The sequence below is a fragment of the Takifugu flavidus genome, chromosome 13, assembly GCF_003711565.1.
Source record: "Takifugu flavidus isolate HTHZ2018 chromosome 13, ASM371156v2, whole genome shotgun sequence".
NCBI lineage: Eukaryota > Metazoa > Chordata > Actinopteri > Tetraodontiformes > Tetraodontidae > Takifugu > Takifugu flavidus.
In genome coordinates this window covers 12,358,463-12,372,509 of record NC_079532.1, presented here as the reverse complement: position 1 = coordinate 12,372,509, position 14,047 = coordinate 12,358,463, and the positions used below count along the sequence as shown (strand labels likewise).

The 14,047-nt window shown below is 41.7% G+C and overlaps 2 protein-coding genes and 1 long non-coding RNA gene across 9 annotated transcripts; 1 reads left to right on the top strand and 2 right to left on the bottom strand.

Moving 5' to 3' along the window:
- Window positions 1-6: 6 nt before the first annotated feature.
- LOC130536701 (uncharacterized) lies at window positions 7-3,926 on the bottom strand. 6 transcript variants are annotated; one of them, XR_008953441.1, is made up of 7 exons: window positions 2,813-3,926; window positions 2,110-2,292; window positions 1,957-2,018; window positions 1,709-1,826; window positions 955-1,061; window positions 685-834; window positions 7-148 (listed from the first exon to the last, which is right to left on the bottom strand). It is a non-coding gene; the product is annotated as an uncharacterized LOC130536701 (long non-coding RNA). The 6 variants fall into 6 exon arrangements; XR_008953439.1 differs by having other exon boundaries at window positions 955-1,058; XR_008953440.1 differs by having other exon boundaries at window positions 1,709-2,018.
- Window positions 3,927-3,967: 41 nt separating this feature from the next.
- Window positions 3,968-7,533, top strand: bbs10 (Bardet-Biedl syndrome 10). The gene is made up of 5 exons (XM_057052650.1): window positions 3,968-4,049; window positions 4,565-4,764; window positions 4,847-4,887; window positions 4,991-5,800; window positions 5,893-7,533. Exons 1-5 carry the CDS (start codon window positions 3,968-3,970, stop codon window positions 6,596-6,598), a joined length of 1,839 nt encoding a protein of 612 aa, XP_056908630.1. The 3' UTR covers window positions 6,599-7,533.
- Window positions 7,362-12,434, bottom strand: cd9a (CD9 molecule a). Of its 2 annotated transcripts, none has more exons than XM_057052173.1 (8): window positions 12,175-12,434; window positions 9,954-10,056; window positions 9,760-9,857; window positions 9,289-9,363; window positions 9,088-9,189; window positions 8,685-8,774; window positions 8,281-8,364; window positions 7,362-8,205 (listed from the first exon to the last, which is right to left on the bottom strand). In XM_057052173.1, the coding sequence occupies exons 1-8, from the start codon at window positions 12,241-12,243 to the stop codon at window positions 8,140-8,142; spliced, it is 687 nt and encodes a 228-aa protein (XP_056908153.1). In that variant the 5' UTR covers window positions 12,244-12,434; the 3' UTR covers window positions 7,362-8,139. The 2 variants fall into 2 exon arrangements, with proteins under 2 accessions (XP_056908153.1, XP_056908154.1); XM_057052174.1 differs by lacking the exon at window positions 12,175-12,434 and adding an exon at window positions 10,806-10,968.
- Window positions 12,435-14,047: the final 1,613 nt, after the last annotated feature.

Below are 14,047 nucleotides of genomic sequence, written 5' to 3'. Positions count from 1 at the left end.
AAATTGCTTTTGTTGGTCTCTGTTTCCTTTTTTCTGTCCTTTTCTTTGTCCTTGTCCTTTTTCCAGCACTTTTTCCACAAGCACGCGACACTTGAAAACACCACACATAAACTCACGATGCAGACTGCTGCAAGAGCCAACGAGGACCCTAAAAACAGTTACAAATGTGTGCATTAATCGAAGAATATTAAAGAACTCAAAATCAACCACCTGAAAAAGACTCAAATTTCCAGCAGAATTAATCACATTCTGATCATTTTAAATTTGTGAGACGAATAATTTGTGCATTAAATCAGCTAAGCACAAAAAACAGTGAGGGTTAAAGAAGTATTTAGTGACATCTAGTGGTCATAATATATATTGCATGATTGATTCACTTAACTCCTCGGGATCTCCCGTGGCTGTACTGGTTGTCATATAGCACATGCACTGCAATGCTTACTTATCCACTTCTGTTAATCCTTACTTCATTTTCTTATTGCAATCATTTTAAAATTGTCTGCAAAAAATTCTAAACCTCTGACATGGCGAGTCAGGTATGTCATATTCAGCAGAATATCGTGACATAAACTTGCCAAAACTTTACTCATATTGTTTAACAAAGCTGATCTTTTAAATAAACCAACGATTTTGCTGTTCTTACTATGTTGACATGATGCATGTAAAGGTGTGGGTGGTGCTTACTGCCAATGCTGTGTGGCTCACTCATGAATCTTCTGGGATCATAGTCACTTAAGTGCTTTTCATCCGGTGGGATTGTTGAATTCAATAAGTGGTTCGAGGTTGTTGCAGCATGTTGATGGTTGCCTGTCATTGCCTGAGAGTGAAAACTGACTGAAAACAGATTTAAGAAACAAATGATAAAAAACTAAACATAACAGCTGGAGACAGATGAAATAATCCCATATCTGAATAGCATGCCATGCTTGAAATATGCATTAATTATCATGTTACATGCAATCAAGCTGTGCAACAATCGTCTCAAATGGCTTCTCCTGTTTCTGCTGCTCTGGCACGAACTTGAATGCAGGATATGCAAGCCGCTGTCCCGCATAAACCTGCTGACATGGAAGGATGCAGAGGAGGGAAGGAAGGGCAGAAGTAAAGTTGAAGTGTCAGATGTGAACCAATGTTGTTTCTCTATGAGCTGCCAGAGGTTAAAGCATGTGTCAAGGTCAAAGTGCATGAGGGGACGACCCCATGAAGGGCATAACCAAGAGGTTATATTAATACAATTTTAATAGTTTCTATTCCAAAGGAATCAGGGCTGTTGAGTTCCTGCTGCTGTGTCAGCAAAGAAAACCCTCATTAATGTTTATGTCCTAAAAATATATCAACTCACTTTCCTGAAAAAATGAAACGCCAGTGCTGATTGAATATCAGCTGAGCAATTTACTTTAGAATGAAGTCATGTGATCACAAATGATGAGTGTCATGCTTGTTCCCAATGTTTGTATGACATCACACAGCATTTCTCCATTATTTCTGCTTCAAGTGTAGTTATTTAAAGGTCTAATTTCAAATTTCATTTCATATGTGTATTTATCTGTTTTTCCCTCATAAGATGCCAACATTTTTCACCTGGTCAGTTCATGCAGACATCTCTTCAAAGTGACTATTCATATTCCAAAGTTCAGAGAACGATAACTTGAAATGTCTCTGTTGGTTTTGAGGAAACTGAATAGAATATAAAAAGACCCAAACGTACCTGTGTCAAGGATGGGACTCACAGGTTCTCCCAGCAAAGACGTGAAGGAGAGAAAAGGGTGAACAAAGAGGAGATGCAAGCAGAGGAAAATGAGTGTCTTTATTTGTCCTGCCTCGTCCTAAAGAGAAGAGTGCAGGTGTGTAAAGGGCTGGAGAGGGAGGCTTTGCAACATGGTCATAGTCCTGTGTGTGTGTGTGTGTGTGTGTGTGTGTGTGTGTGTGTGTGTGTTCTGTCAATTCAGGTCTCACGGGAACTGCTGCTGAGTTGTGATGTCCCACCTCTCTTGTCCCATCCATACAGGTCACCCTCACTGGGCAGATGATGCATATTTATCAGTGTAATGACCTGACTTTTTAAAGGTTCGTTAGCATAGTGACAATTCAGCAAGAGAGGGCATTTACATTCAGAGGGAACAGCTCCGATGGTGTCTGTGCATCTGGCATTCACTTGCCATCTCTGTCCCACAACATCCACAGATGATACTGCCTGATTTAGAAGCTTGGGATGTGGTTTCTGCATCAACCCTGCGATCAGGTTCCAGCCCTGCCCAGTTCACCTTGAGGTAAAGGAGATGCTCAGAGATACTGTACAGGAAGAAGGATGAAAAATAAGAAGACAGAAATGCTGAACACAACTTTAGTTTTATGAACAATAAATTTAAAGACCGGCATTGAATTGACTCCTTTTAGTTGTAGGTATTAATAAACTGTAATTATAATAAATATTTGACTTTAAATTTTGAAACTGATTGACAGTTGATCTTAACCCCAATCATTATCGACATCAATAAAAAAACTGAATTGCACACACATAATGAAATATTGAAAAACACATAAGCAGTTTACATACATACATGTGTGTGTACAAATGATGATGAATGATGATGAGAGCTAATTCCTTACTGCTTATTCCACCATCAGTTTATGAATTGCAGTGTGAGTTTGAAAACAGAAAGCCCCTTGGCCCTTTATGAACCAATTAATAATCTATAATCTCATCAGATGTCTCCAATAGGGTCTGGCTGCATCTCGATATTTTGATAATCACAAATTTGCCTGTGTTGCATGGTTGCAAACGAAGCTCATTTTGGAAAACAATGCCTACCTTCTGACGCTAGATGGCGGTAGATTGTCTGCGTAAGTGCCATGAGAAAGAGCAGAGAAATCCCAGCCACTTGATCCGTCGCGGAAAGACAATCTCTACTGCGCATGTGTAAAACTCCGTACATCGGTTTGTTTTTGTTTTTGTTTTTTAAAGTTCGTTATATAAACACAGAATACTAGGAACTACGTCTGGAACTATAAATCAATTGTTTGTCAATAATTTATTATACACCTTTTGCATATTATGCACCAAATCTATTTTTAAAATGCTGTCAAAAAATATCCTGGTATATGTGCAATAAAAAGACATATTCAACAGCCTCAAAATCTGAATCACAAGAGACAGTTGTTTTTTTATGGTGTATCTTTGTCTACTTACAACAGGCATGTCCAAAGTCCGGCCCGGGGGCCAATCACGGCCCGCGGTAAGATTTCATACGGCCCGCAAATTCAGTCTTACAATGTATTATTTATGGCCCGCTGGCACTAACAGAATAAATAAATCACTAAAATGTAATTCCTCCTTTCTTGTATATCTTGTAAAAGACAAGAGCAAAATTTACTTGTTTTAAACTTGTATAACAGACAACTTTGCATTACATTTATCAAACTCATGGAAATTTAAGGTATTCCATACAGTTCAGTGTTCAATGTTATCTGACTCTCCAGATATGAATTAAAGGCAGAATTGTGTTTTTAGAGTTGTTCACGTCTGCCTGAGTGGCTTATATTTGGTTACACTGCCATTTGAAAAAAAAAGAGATTTGTGACAATGAAAATTGTTTTATAATAGTGTACATTTGCATGTAACTTTTCTGGTTAAAAAAACATCAGAAGGATCTACTGGCCCCCGGGCATCTTCACGTTATCAAATCTGGCCCTCTTTGCAAAAAGTTTGGACACCCCTGACTTACAATGACAGATATAATTTAAGGCCAAAATACTCTAGAGATATTCTTGTAAAAGGATGCTCACCCGTAAGGCCAAGTCAAAAGACTAAAAACTAAAATAAAAGGAAGCCTTTATGTTCAATCACACAAGTAAAGTTCAATTATAGTATTTCAAATCACGTCGCACAAAAATTACGAACGACCACTTATGCAGCACATGCGCAGTAGAACTAGTTTCTCAAGCGGAAGTAGAAGCGTCTTTGCGCATGCGCACTAAAAGAAAAATTCGCGTTTCCGTGCAGGATCAAGCCCGGTCTCTAGGATACGGAGGAAGCTTCTTCACGAACGGTCAGTTTCCTTATTTTAAACGATTTTATTTTACAATGATAAGTAATCACACTGTTCTGTTATAGAACGGTGATTTTAAGTCTATTGTTTTTTGAAATCCTTTACAAGATTTTACCTAGCTTACATTGCAGTGTGTTAATATACTGTATTAAACTTTATATGATGTTTATCTTACATAAAAAAAAGTCGTAAACGGTGAATTTCTTGTTGCTAAAACGTTGAAGATATTTAACTTTGACTTACAGAAAATCTAATCTGAAACATTTGCCTCTCTGAACTATAGCATTCAAATTGCAAACAAGTGTCCCATGGATGCACCCCACATATAAAATGCTGGCAAATATTGTTCCTGATTATGGGAATTAATGTTAATGTTTGTTAATGTTAATGTAATTCATTAATGTTGAAATCCCTGACAGTATTCATTGTGTATGTATAGTTTTGACTACCTTTTAAAACTAATGCTGGAAACCTTGGTTATTCTCATTTATTTATTGGTTTGTGTGAATTTCCAGGGTGTTGTTATGGTGCCTGTGGAGAACCTACACCTGGATCATGTTCAACAGATTGTGTGTGTTTTGGAGTCAGTCATTCTCCGCTGTTTTGGCCCCGATGGAGGGCAGGTGCTCTTCATCCGAGACACCGGGCAGGCGATGATAAGCCGCAGTGGGTCACGCATTCTCTCTGCACTGAGACTGGAGCATCCACTGGCAAGGTAAACACTCTTTAAAAAAAAGATTTATTTTGATGTTAGGTGGCATTATCTATCAATACATTAATGTTGATTTTATTTTCAGGATGGTAGTGGATTGTGTTTTAAAACACAGCACAGCAACAGGTGACGGATCCAAAACCTTTGTCCTCCTGCTGACTTCATTACTCCGGACGATTCATGCAAGTGCCTGTAAGGAGCCTAATGTGTCTCATAACTATGTGTCCAGGTATTCAGCAGAGGCTGCGACAGGCAGGCATTTGGCTTTCAAAACACTGGAATTTGCATCAGAGCAGCTGGAAAATCTCATCACTGCAGCAGTTATTCCATATGGATGCAGTCTTTTGTGGGAATATACTGCTCCAACAGCACATTTACAGACTGGCGCAGGCAGTCGCCATGTTCAGAAGCTACTGGCATCATTCTTTTGCTCCCGTCTGAGTAGATCCCAGTGTGATTTTGCGACCAGCCTCACGTGTAATCTACTCTCTAGCTGTGGATTTAAAGGTACCCAACCGTCGTCATTGCTTCAGTTTTTAACTGACAACTTTCCCACATTGCACACACGAGTGTCAGGCTTCCCTTTTACCTGTTCGCGCTTGGTTGAAGGCCAGGTCATTCACAGGGACTTTGCTTCATTCTGCCCTCCCAACGCCAGTGACTTACCAGTTAAAGCTGTGATTTTTACTGGAGGCCTCGAACCAGAAATACTCACTTCAGGAGAAGTGTTGGAGCTGGCTTGTGGACAGACAAGTATTGTAGACTTTAAAGCGTGGGCAGAACGGTCACTGAGCTGTGTCTTTGCCAACCTGCAGAGGTTAGGCATCTCTCTGCTTTTGTCTGCCGTAAAACAGTCTCCGGCGGTCTTATCTCTAGCTGCACAGGCAAATATCTGCATCGTGGAGTGTGTCAGTGAAGATGAGCTGACTTTGTTTGCTCAGCTAAGCAGGACTCAACCTGTGTCGGACTGTCAGATAATAGGACCAAGCAACGTTGCTACGCTGACCTTTTGTCGACCAATACATCTTGGACCTCATAGGTATGAAATCTGTCACTCTTAAACTGTACTGTTGGTGTTTTCCATTTGATTTAATTCCCAGATTGCTGATCCGTGTCCTGTCTTCTTCATAGATATGTTCATTTGGCTTTCCAAGATTCAGAGGAAAGGGTCATGGTCAAACTGTGGAATCTTGTCATTTGTGGACCAGGGGAAGGCCAAACAGACCAGTATGCATCTGCAATCCTGGATGCCATCCTCATGCTGCTTTCAGCATGGCAACCCCTGGCAAACACCTCAGCAAAAGCAACAGAAAAGACCTTGAATGATGAAGGAAGCGCGTGCTTCCCAACCCATCCTTTAGCTGTGTCGGAACCAGGCTGTGTTATACCTGCAGGTGGAACATTTGAGTTTCTGTTAACCCGTGCTCTTCTGCAACAGCGCCACAAAAACTCTGGCGACTCTGATATAGGCACCTCCGTAGTTTCACAACTGTTGGCCGATGCTCTGCTGACGGTGCCCAGGCAGATTTACTCCTGCAGCCAGCGCCATTTCCTCCACACTCAAGATAAAATACTGAACTTTATAAAATCTCATTCACACCCTTTCAGCCTCCTGAGCATGGATGATTTGGATTGTTGTGGCAAGGCTAGTGCATCTTTAAAAGTCATAGAGGAGCTGGGATTGGAATCGGTGAGCTGTAAATACCAGCTGCTCCTGGCCGTGGTGCAGTGTGCATCACGTCTTCTGCAGGTGGACACTGTGCTGCAGACGCACGCCGTTTTAAACACAAGATCACACAGACTTAGAAGCATATCCTCAGAAGGGGAAGAGCAATAACCGATAGAAACTGAGGTCAAAAAAAGAGTTGCTTTCTCACACACTTTGCTGAGTGTAATTTTCACAAGCAATACCAAAGCACTGTACCAGCTGGAAGCCAGATATTTGGTTTTATCTGTACCATCCTGTTCTCAGCCCAAGTCCTGCCAAATCTGGAGCTAAATACGTCAAAATACGCAGTTTGGATCAAAAAGTTGACCTTTGGTTAACAAAAAGGGATGTGTCTGCAGGTGTTGATACTGGCCACTTTCTGTCTTTGTTCTCATCATTTTTCCTGGTTTTTTTTTTGTTATCTCATATTTTGGGGTGTGGTGTCAGAGGGCCAATCCTGACTGTCAACAACCGAATCACAGGGTACTTCCTCGCTCTGTTTTCATGACAATGACGTGCTGTTTTCACGGCGAGGTTTCCCCCTTTATCGGGGAAACCGTAATCCCCCAGAAGTAAACATACTACTGAAATGGATTAGCTGTGTTTACTTTAATCAGTGTGATTATCATAGCTTCCAGTTTTCCATTAAAGAGGAATAAACAGGCCCCTGTGTTTGTGCTTTGAATGAGTCACACATGATGTTACAAATATCAAAGAGGCACGAAGCAGGAGATCCTCCAGATATTCCTTCCACTGGGAGTGGGAAGCAGCCCAGTTTCATTCTCATCGTGGCAGTGATCTTCTAAACTAAGGCTGCCTGCATCCTGCACAAAACCCACCCTTTCACCGTGTCAGCCCATCAATAAAGGTTGTGATTAAAGACAACGCCCCGTTGATTTATACCCTCGGAGTTTACTGGTTATTTGGCGCAGAGTTTATGTCTGTGCGAAACATAGTGGTATAAGTGAAATAGACAATATAAAATACATCATCTGGTTGCGTGTGATGTACAATCACTTAGGTGTACAAATCTTTTACAAAAAAAAATCAATAAAAATAACAAAGGCGATTAGTAAAAAGGAGAAGTTAAGAAATGTATCCAAAGGATGTGAAGTGCTATTCTAATACCAAGCCAGAACAGACCCCAGTTAGCACAAGTCAGTGTTCTATTGGCTACAAGTAACAATGGTTTCACTTGACTGATGCCAGAAAACAAACTGTAGAAACTCATTAGTTAGTGTATCCTACCGAAATGTTGGCAGGAGCCTTTGATTATGGTGCAGGTGTGACACCTTCTGCCATTGGGTGTGTAATGTGGTCAGTATACACTAATATGATCTTCTGGTTGAACAATTAGCAGGTCACAATCACTGATTTTAGTCCACTGAGTAAAACTAAATAAATCACACACGTCTGTTCCACATAGCCACTGAAGCACAGATGATATCCATATTATTCTAAACAATCACGTCTCATCTGGTTCATGAAAGTGAGCCTAAATATCACTGGCACTGTTATAACTACTGTGTGATTTAATCTGAAATATCGGCACCTGTTTTTTTCAGGATATCATCCCTGAACAAGCATTGTTTCTATTGGCAGTGGAGAGTCACGTGACTCTAGGAATGACATCATGCAACATCAATTATTTCAGGGAGCAATGGTGGATCTCAGACCACCTCCCGAGACTTCCTGATGGCGCAGCACAGAAGCATGCTGAAGATCATCCCAAACACCTGTAACAGAGGACGGAGGAGGACATTATTTAGGGTTTTTGTGAGCCGATCTGAGTTACAATAGTTGAAACACACCAGAATAATGCCGATGGTTATTCCCACTCCGCCTATTATGTGGAGCTTGGAGTCGAACATCTCGTCGATGGCATCAGGGCAGCTCTGCAACACAAAAGAACGATTCCTCTCAGCGTCCACTAAACCTCAGCAGAATGTGATGTATTGCACATACAGCAGACGGCATGAGGAGAAAGTAGGCTCCGGCAAGCCATTGTTGCTATAGTAACATGGCGAAAAAGCCAAGGAATCTTAAAAGAGAAGGATGAAAAACTCTTCACACCTGCCAGATAGTCTGTACACTCTCAGCTGCAATATATTTGTAGGCTGTTATCTCATATTCAATGATTCATTTTCATTAGTTTGGGCGTTGCTTGCTAGATATAAACGCTAATGATCTATCGACACATTTAAAGTGATTTTACCTTTGTAATTAACTGCGCCAGCAGGTCTCTGCTGGGGCAAGTGTCTTTGGCGTCATCTATTATAGTTCCTGTTGGTCCACAACAGTCCATCTGTGAACACACAATATCTGGCATTAACAGGCTGCACGCGGTCAACAAAACCGAAAAGGAAAATCTGTAAGTTTTATGAAACTAAAACAGGATTCAGTGTTTGGAATTTCACGATAACATATAGTTTACATAGTAATTACAGCCAAAATATTTATGTAATCTTGTCATGTTGTCTTAAAATTATGTTTTTTTATTTCCTACACCCCTTCTGATGTTTCATCTTTGATTTTTGGCCCAATGTTATCAATAAAGCACACACTAAGTTTCCTTTTACTAAAGCCTTCGATTCATCCTGAGTTAGACGGCTCCTCACCCCAGTTTGGATCATACGTAGAGTCTCTTTAAGACGCTCGTCTTTGGTTGTCTTGTAGTTATTGTAGGTCTGTAGGTAGAATGTTGTGATGTCATCCACCACCTGCAAAGAGTGAGAGACAACACTGATGTGATACTTCCCTCTTACCTGCTATTATGCAGTTTATTTTGCATGTTTCTTATCTATCTGCTATATTATAACCTTGGTTTGGTTGGAAAATCCCCAGATACCAGCTGCCACCTCAATGGCAAATATGATAAGCAGGAAGAAGAAGAACTGCATGAGAAATAAAAGAAACAATTCAGTAAAGTCAGCTTCTTGTTTCACTCTGTTTTCATTAAACTAAACTAAATGTTACTTAAGTGTACTGTAGTTAGTGCTCATTTACATAGATTCACCCTCCTCCCGAGGGATTGAGTGCAAGAAGATTAAGGCCAAACGGGGTGGGGGAGGGGAGGGAGGGACACAACAAGTTGGTGCAGGGACATCTCTAGTCTGGCCTTGGCATTGTTGTGGCAGTCCTTAGTTAAGGTTATTGAGCTATAAAGACCTCTGATTGTTGCCGCATACTTAAACAGTTCAAACAGTGCAGAAAAGGAGTTTTTAAAAAGTATTTGAAACTAAAAATTTTAAAAAAGGAATGCAGATGAGGTTTTAAAACAGGATACCAACCAGTCCCAGCATACAGGGGGACTCCTGGATTGCCCCGCAGCATCCCAGGAATCCCACCACCATCATCAGTGCTCCAGCCGCTATGAAGATGTACACACCTAAACACACATATATAGGTTTAGGTGGGACCTGGGAGGCACAGCGTTTGAACTTTGGTCTGTTTGATAGCTGCTGGGTGAGCAGGGGCCTCTTACCGGTGTAAAACACATATGGCGCGTCTGGTCCTTCAAAGAGACCTTTGGTCTTTGGGTCTAATCTCAGCCACAGGCCTATAGCAAAGACAGCAGTGCCTGCAAGCTGAAGCAACAACAACAACAACATGAATTCTGCAGTTACAGTGCCCGATGGTTTATGTATAATCCATATTTGTAACGGACCGCCCCGCTGCTGGCTCTCAGGACAAATGAGATTAGTGAGAAATTCTGATCAATTAAGCCCCAGACAGGATGCACGGCGGATTGTGACTCTAATTTTTGAACGTCCCTCCCGGCATCAATGAGCAGATCTCCCTCAGGATGTCTGAAGTTTCAAACGTCCATTTTGTCATTTTGAATATCACACTGACACCTCCCTCCTGTCAGCTGTTTGATCGTTTTAGATTTCCAAACCCTTCTTCATGTCATCTCAGCGTTCCTCCATACTTGAGAGGACGCCCACCTGCGGCCTGAAAAAAGAGCTTTTATTCATTATTTATAAGCCTTTCTTACCCACTCTTACTACGTGTGCTAAATAGTAGAGGAGACCTTTGGCCTGGACAGACACTGCTTTAGAATCTGACTAACAGAACTGGATTTTAGAATGGCGTCAACTTTATAGTCCAAACTTGTTTGTGCATGTTCGCCATCACAGTCATAGGTGTCCTTATTCCAGAGTTGTTTGGGCTAACTCTGGTTGCTGGTAAGTGTTTATTTTAGCGGCCCCCGTGTGAACAAAATGGCAGGATGATCTACGAAAGTGCCAACTTCCTTTCACTTTCTCTTGCTCGCATGCATGCTTACATGCACAGTATGTAAGATAAGACTAGAGGAAAAGTGAGCTTCACCTACCCAGAACAGCAAGTTGAAAGCAAACATCAAATATTTGACACATTTAATTCCTCCAGCCAGAGCCATGCTGAATGTTCAACCTATTCCAAGGAGGAAACGGAAAGTGTCCATACGAAGCCGTGTGGTGAAATTCCACTCTTCTCCACGCCTTCATGCAATCACCTGATGTTTTTTTCTAAAGGGAGTGGCATAAAAAACCACCCCCATTGTGCATGACTCCCTTCCTGTTGCTTGTCTTTCCATTTTCCAGTGTTTACTAGTCACATTAGACTACTCTGTGTGTGTGTGTGTGTGTGTGTGTGTATGTGTGTGTGTGTGTGTGTGTGTGTGTGTGTGTGCAGGTTCATATTACTGGGGGGTTCTGTTGAGGCATGACTAAACTCTAAATTTTAAGAATAGAAACAATGTAGTCCTGCAGCATGTTTGTTGCACCTTACAGGCTACGCCGACAGTTTCTGTATCTGATCTTGAGACACCGTGGGCACTCAGGCTCATCAGAAACTGTAAATCTCATGGGATCAGTGGCAGGATCTTCCCCTTTAATCACATCTGTGGTAGCTCATAGCAGGATATTGTGGTTTCTCTATTAAGTGCAATTACTCCTTATTGGTAATGATGTCTTTAAAATGCTTAAGGCAAAAACTGCTCATGCCCAAATGTAAATCATTATATCTCTCTTTCTCTCTCTCTCTCTCTCTCTCTCGCTACACACACGCGCGCGCACACGCAAGTATGGGAAACAGTCTGCCCAGTAATGAATAGCTGCCGTGTCCTTTGCTCTATCTATAGCTACACAAATTGTAAGCGCTCATAAAAGGGCAAAGCATCCAACTAAAGCCACTCGTGCGCACCCACCCCGCACATAAATATATAAAAAAAGGGCGGGGGGGGGGGGGGGGGGGGGGACATGACACACCCTCCAGGCTCTGGACTCAAAACGTCAGAGTCAGATACACAACACACATATGTCCCAAGAAGTTTTTGGTTATCAGTACAAACCCTCCACCCCCCGACCACATATATTGAAATGTGCGCGCAAACTCCAGTGCGTTGGCTGGAAGTGGGTCACTTGGCCACTGGGGATTATTCTTCCTGTCCGCCTGCACTCGACGCGCATGGGACACTGTGTTTGTGTGCTCACTGGTGGCCATCCCAGAATATACTGGGAACCAACAAACTGAGGCTGTCTGCGCCCCCGGTCCGAGTCTATATTTGGGACTTATATCGCGCCATCATTCACGAACCTGCTCTAAAACCGCACGCATACAAAGCTGTGACTCACACACGCGCGCAGCGCATATAAACCACAGACAGTGAACACATTTAATTCTCCGAGTTATCAACACTGCATATTCTCATGGCAACTCACCCAGAATATGAGGTTGAAGGCAAACATCAAGTGTTTGATGCAAGTTTCCCCTCCCGACAGCGCGGCCATGGTGGTTCTGATGGTTTTCAGAACGTGGTCAAGCCGAACAGTAACGGAGGACCTGCAGCAGATCAGTCCGGGCAGAATGAGGTTATTTGTCGACGCGCCGGCAATGCTGCGTGCGTCGTGTTGTGCGCGTCTGTCGTGGCCCGCCCTCTCACATAACGGGATGCAAAAGCAGAGCTTTATTCTTTGAGTTCCGCTTCTGACGGTTTAAAATAGCGTTTTTGTCATTCCCACGGGGCTTTTTGGTGACGCTCTTTATTTTATTACAAATGGAAACATCCAGCCTCCTGCTGCTCTCTTCTGGGGGTCTGGAAATAATATTGCTGATTATTATTATTTTCAAATTTAAGCAGCCCCATAAAGAATATATGTAACCGAAATTGTGTGTACAATGAAACAACCATCGGCGTGCTGTGGGTTTTCCCTGCGGCAGTGCGATGACGTCATTGTTCCACAATAAGAAAGACGCGTTTCCGGAGAGCAAAGGGTGGTTTAGAGGCTAATGTACACGATTGAGGACCGTGCACGAGCATGGAATCTATACGAGAGAGAAATACCCACATGTGTTCAACCACCTCTAAAGATTAAGCACATGCTGCATCTCAGTTCTGTTGTTAACTGTTTTGTCGTTGATTAAATTCAAAATGTTTTATGGTCACTGTTTTATTTCAATTATGAATAAAAGATTGTAGAAACGATCTGTAGGTTAAAATACAACACTTAAAATAAGGTTATACAATAATTAAATTTGTCCAAAAGAAGAGTTGACTGTGGCTCTACAGTCTTAAATGACATGTTAATATGTTATTGCAGGATTCACGATCAATGATAGAACACAATTGTTATTTGTTGCCAATTTTAAAATGTATTTAGCAAATAAAACCAATTCAAGATACAAATATTACAGAGCTCCGGGCCAGTTCATAACCCTACAATAACAAAGTCAATTGTCCGGGCATGAGGTCTGACAACCTAACTATCCCTTGACCCAGTCTTTTATAGAAACACATGCAAATTATTGATGCTAATTCAGTCCAATCCAGTCCTTCTGCTTGGGTGACCTCGTCTTCTTCTTCCAGTCCCATTGGAGGCTGGTACAGTCCTTGTTCTCCATTGTTTCCCAAATGGCCAGGTCAAAGTTCACCTTCTTCCTGCAGATGAACTTATCAAGACCACTCTGCTGTCCAGTTTTACGATGGGTGTTTTACACCTTCAGCCTGACTGGCTCCTGCGATTACAACTGTCTAAACAACAATCATGTCATGGAAGGGTCACTGATCTTTATTACACTTGCTAATGTTCTACCATTCCTAACTTCTAAAGCACTTCTAACAGAAAACAGAAACATATGGTAGAACACATGGTAACAAGGTAAACACAATTCTCTTCAATTGCTTGATTTGTCTTTCAAATCGAGAAGTTGGCCTTTTTTTTTTTGATTGATGATGTTTCTCCAACCGTGTAAATCATTGGTCCATGTTTGTGTGCTCACAGCTCGGGTGGTGCTGCAGCAGATACTCAAACTTTCCACTGTTTACTTGATCCTCTTCAACACTGGCTAATTTGTTGAGTAACCTTTGTACTGCAAAACTAATCGGCTAATCAAGCCCAAAACTAAAACAAAATCTTCCACTATATTTCACTGCTGTCCACTGAAAAGCTCCAGCCAACTTCTAAAGACGAGGTGTTATGTCTCACAAATAGGTCAAATGTAATCCAAAAAAACGTTTCATTACAATTGTGGTAAATTTCTTCTGGTGGAAGTTGAGATGTGCTGATGAGAAAGGAATCTTCGTTGACACCGACT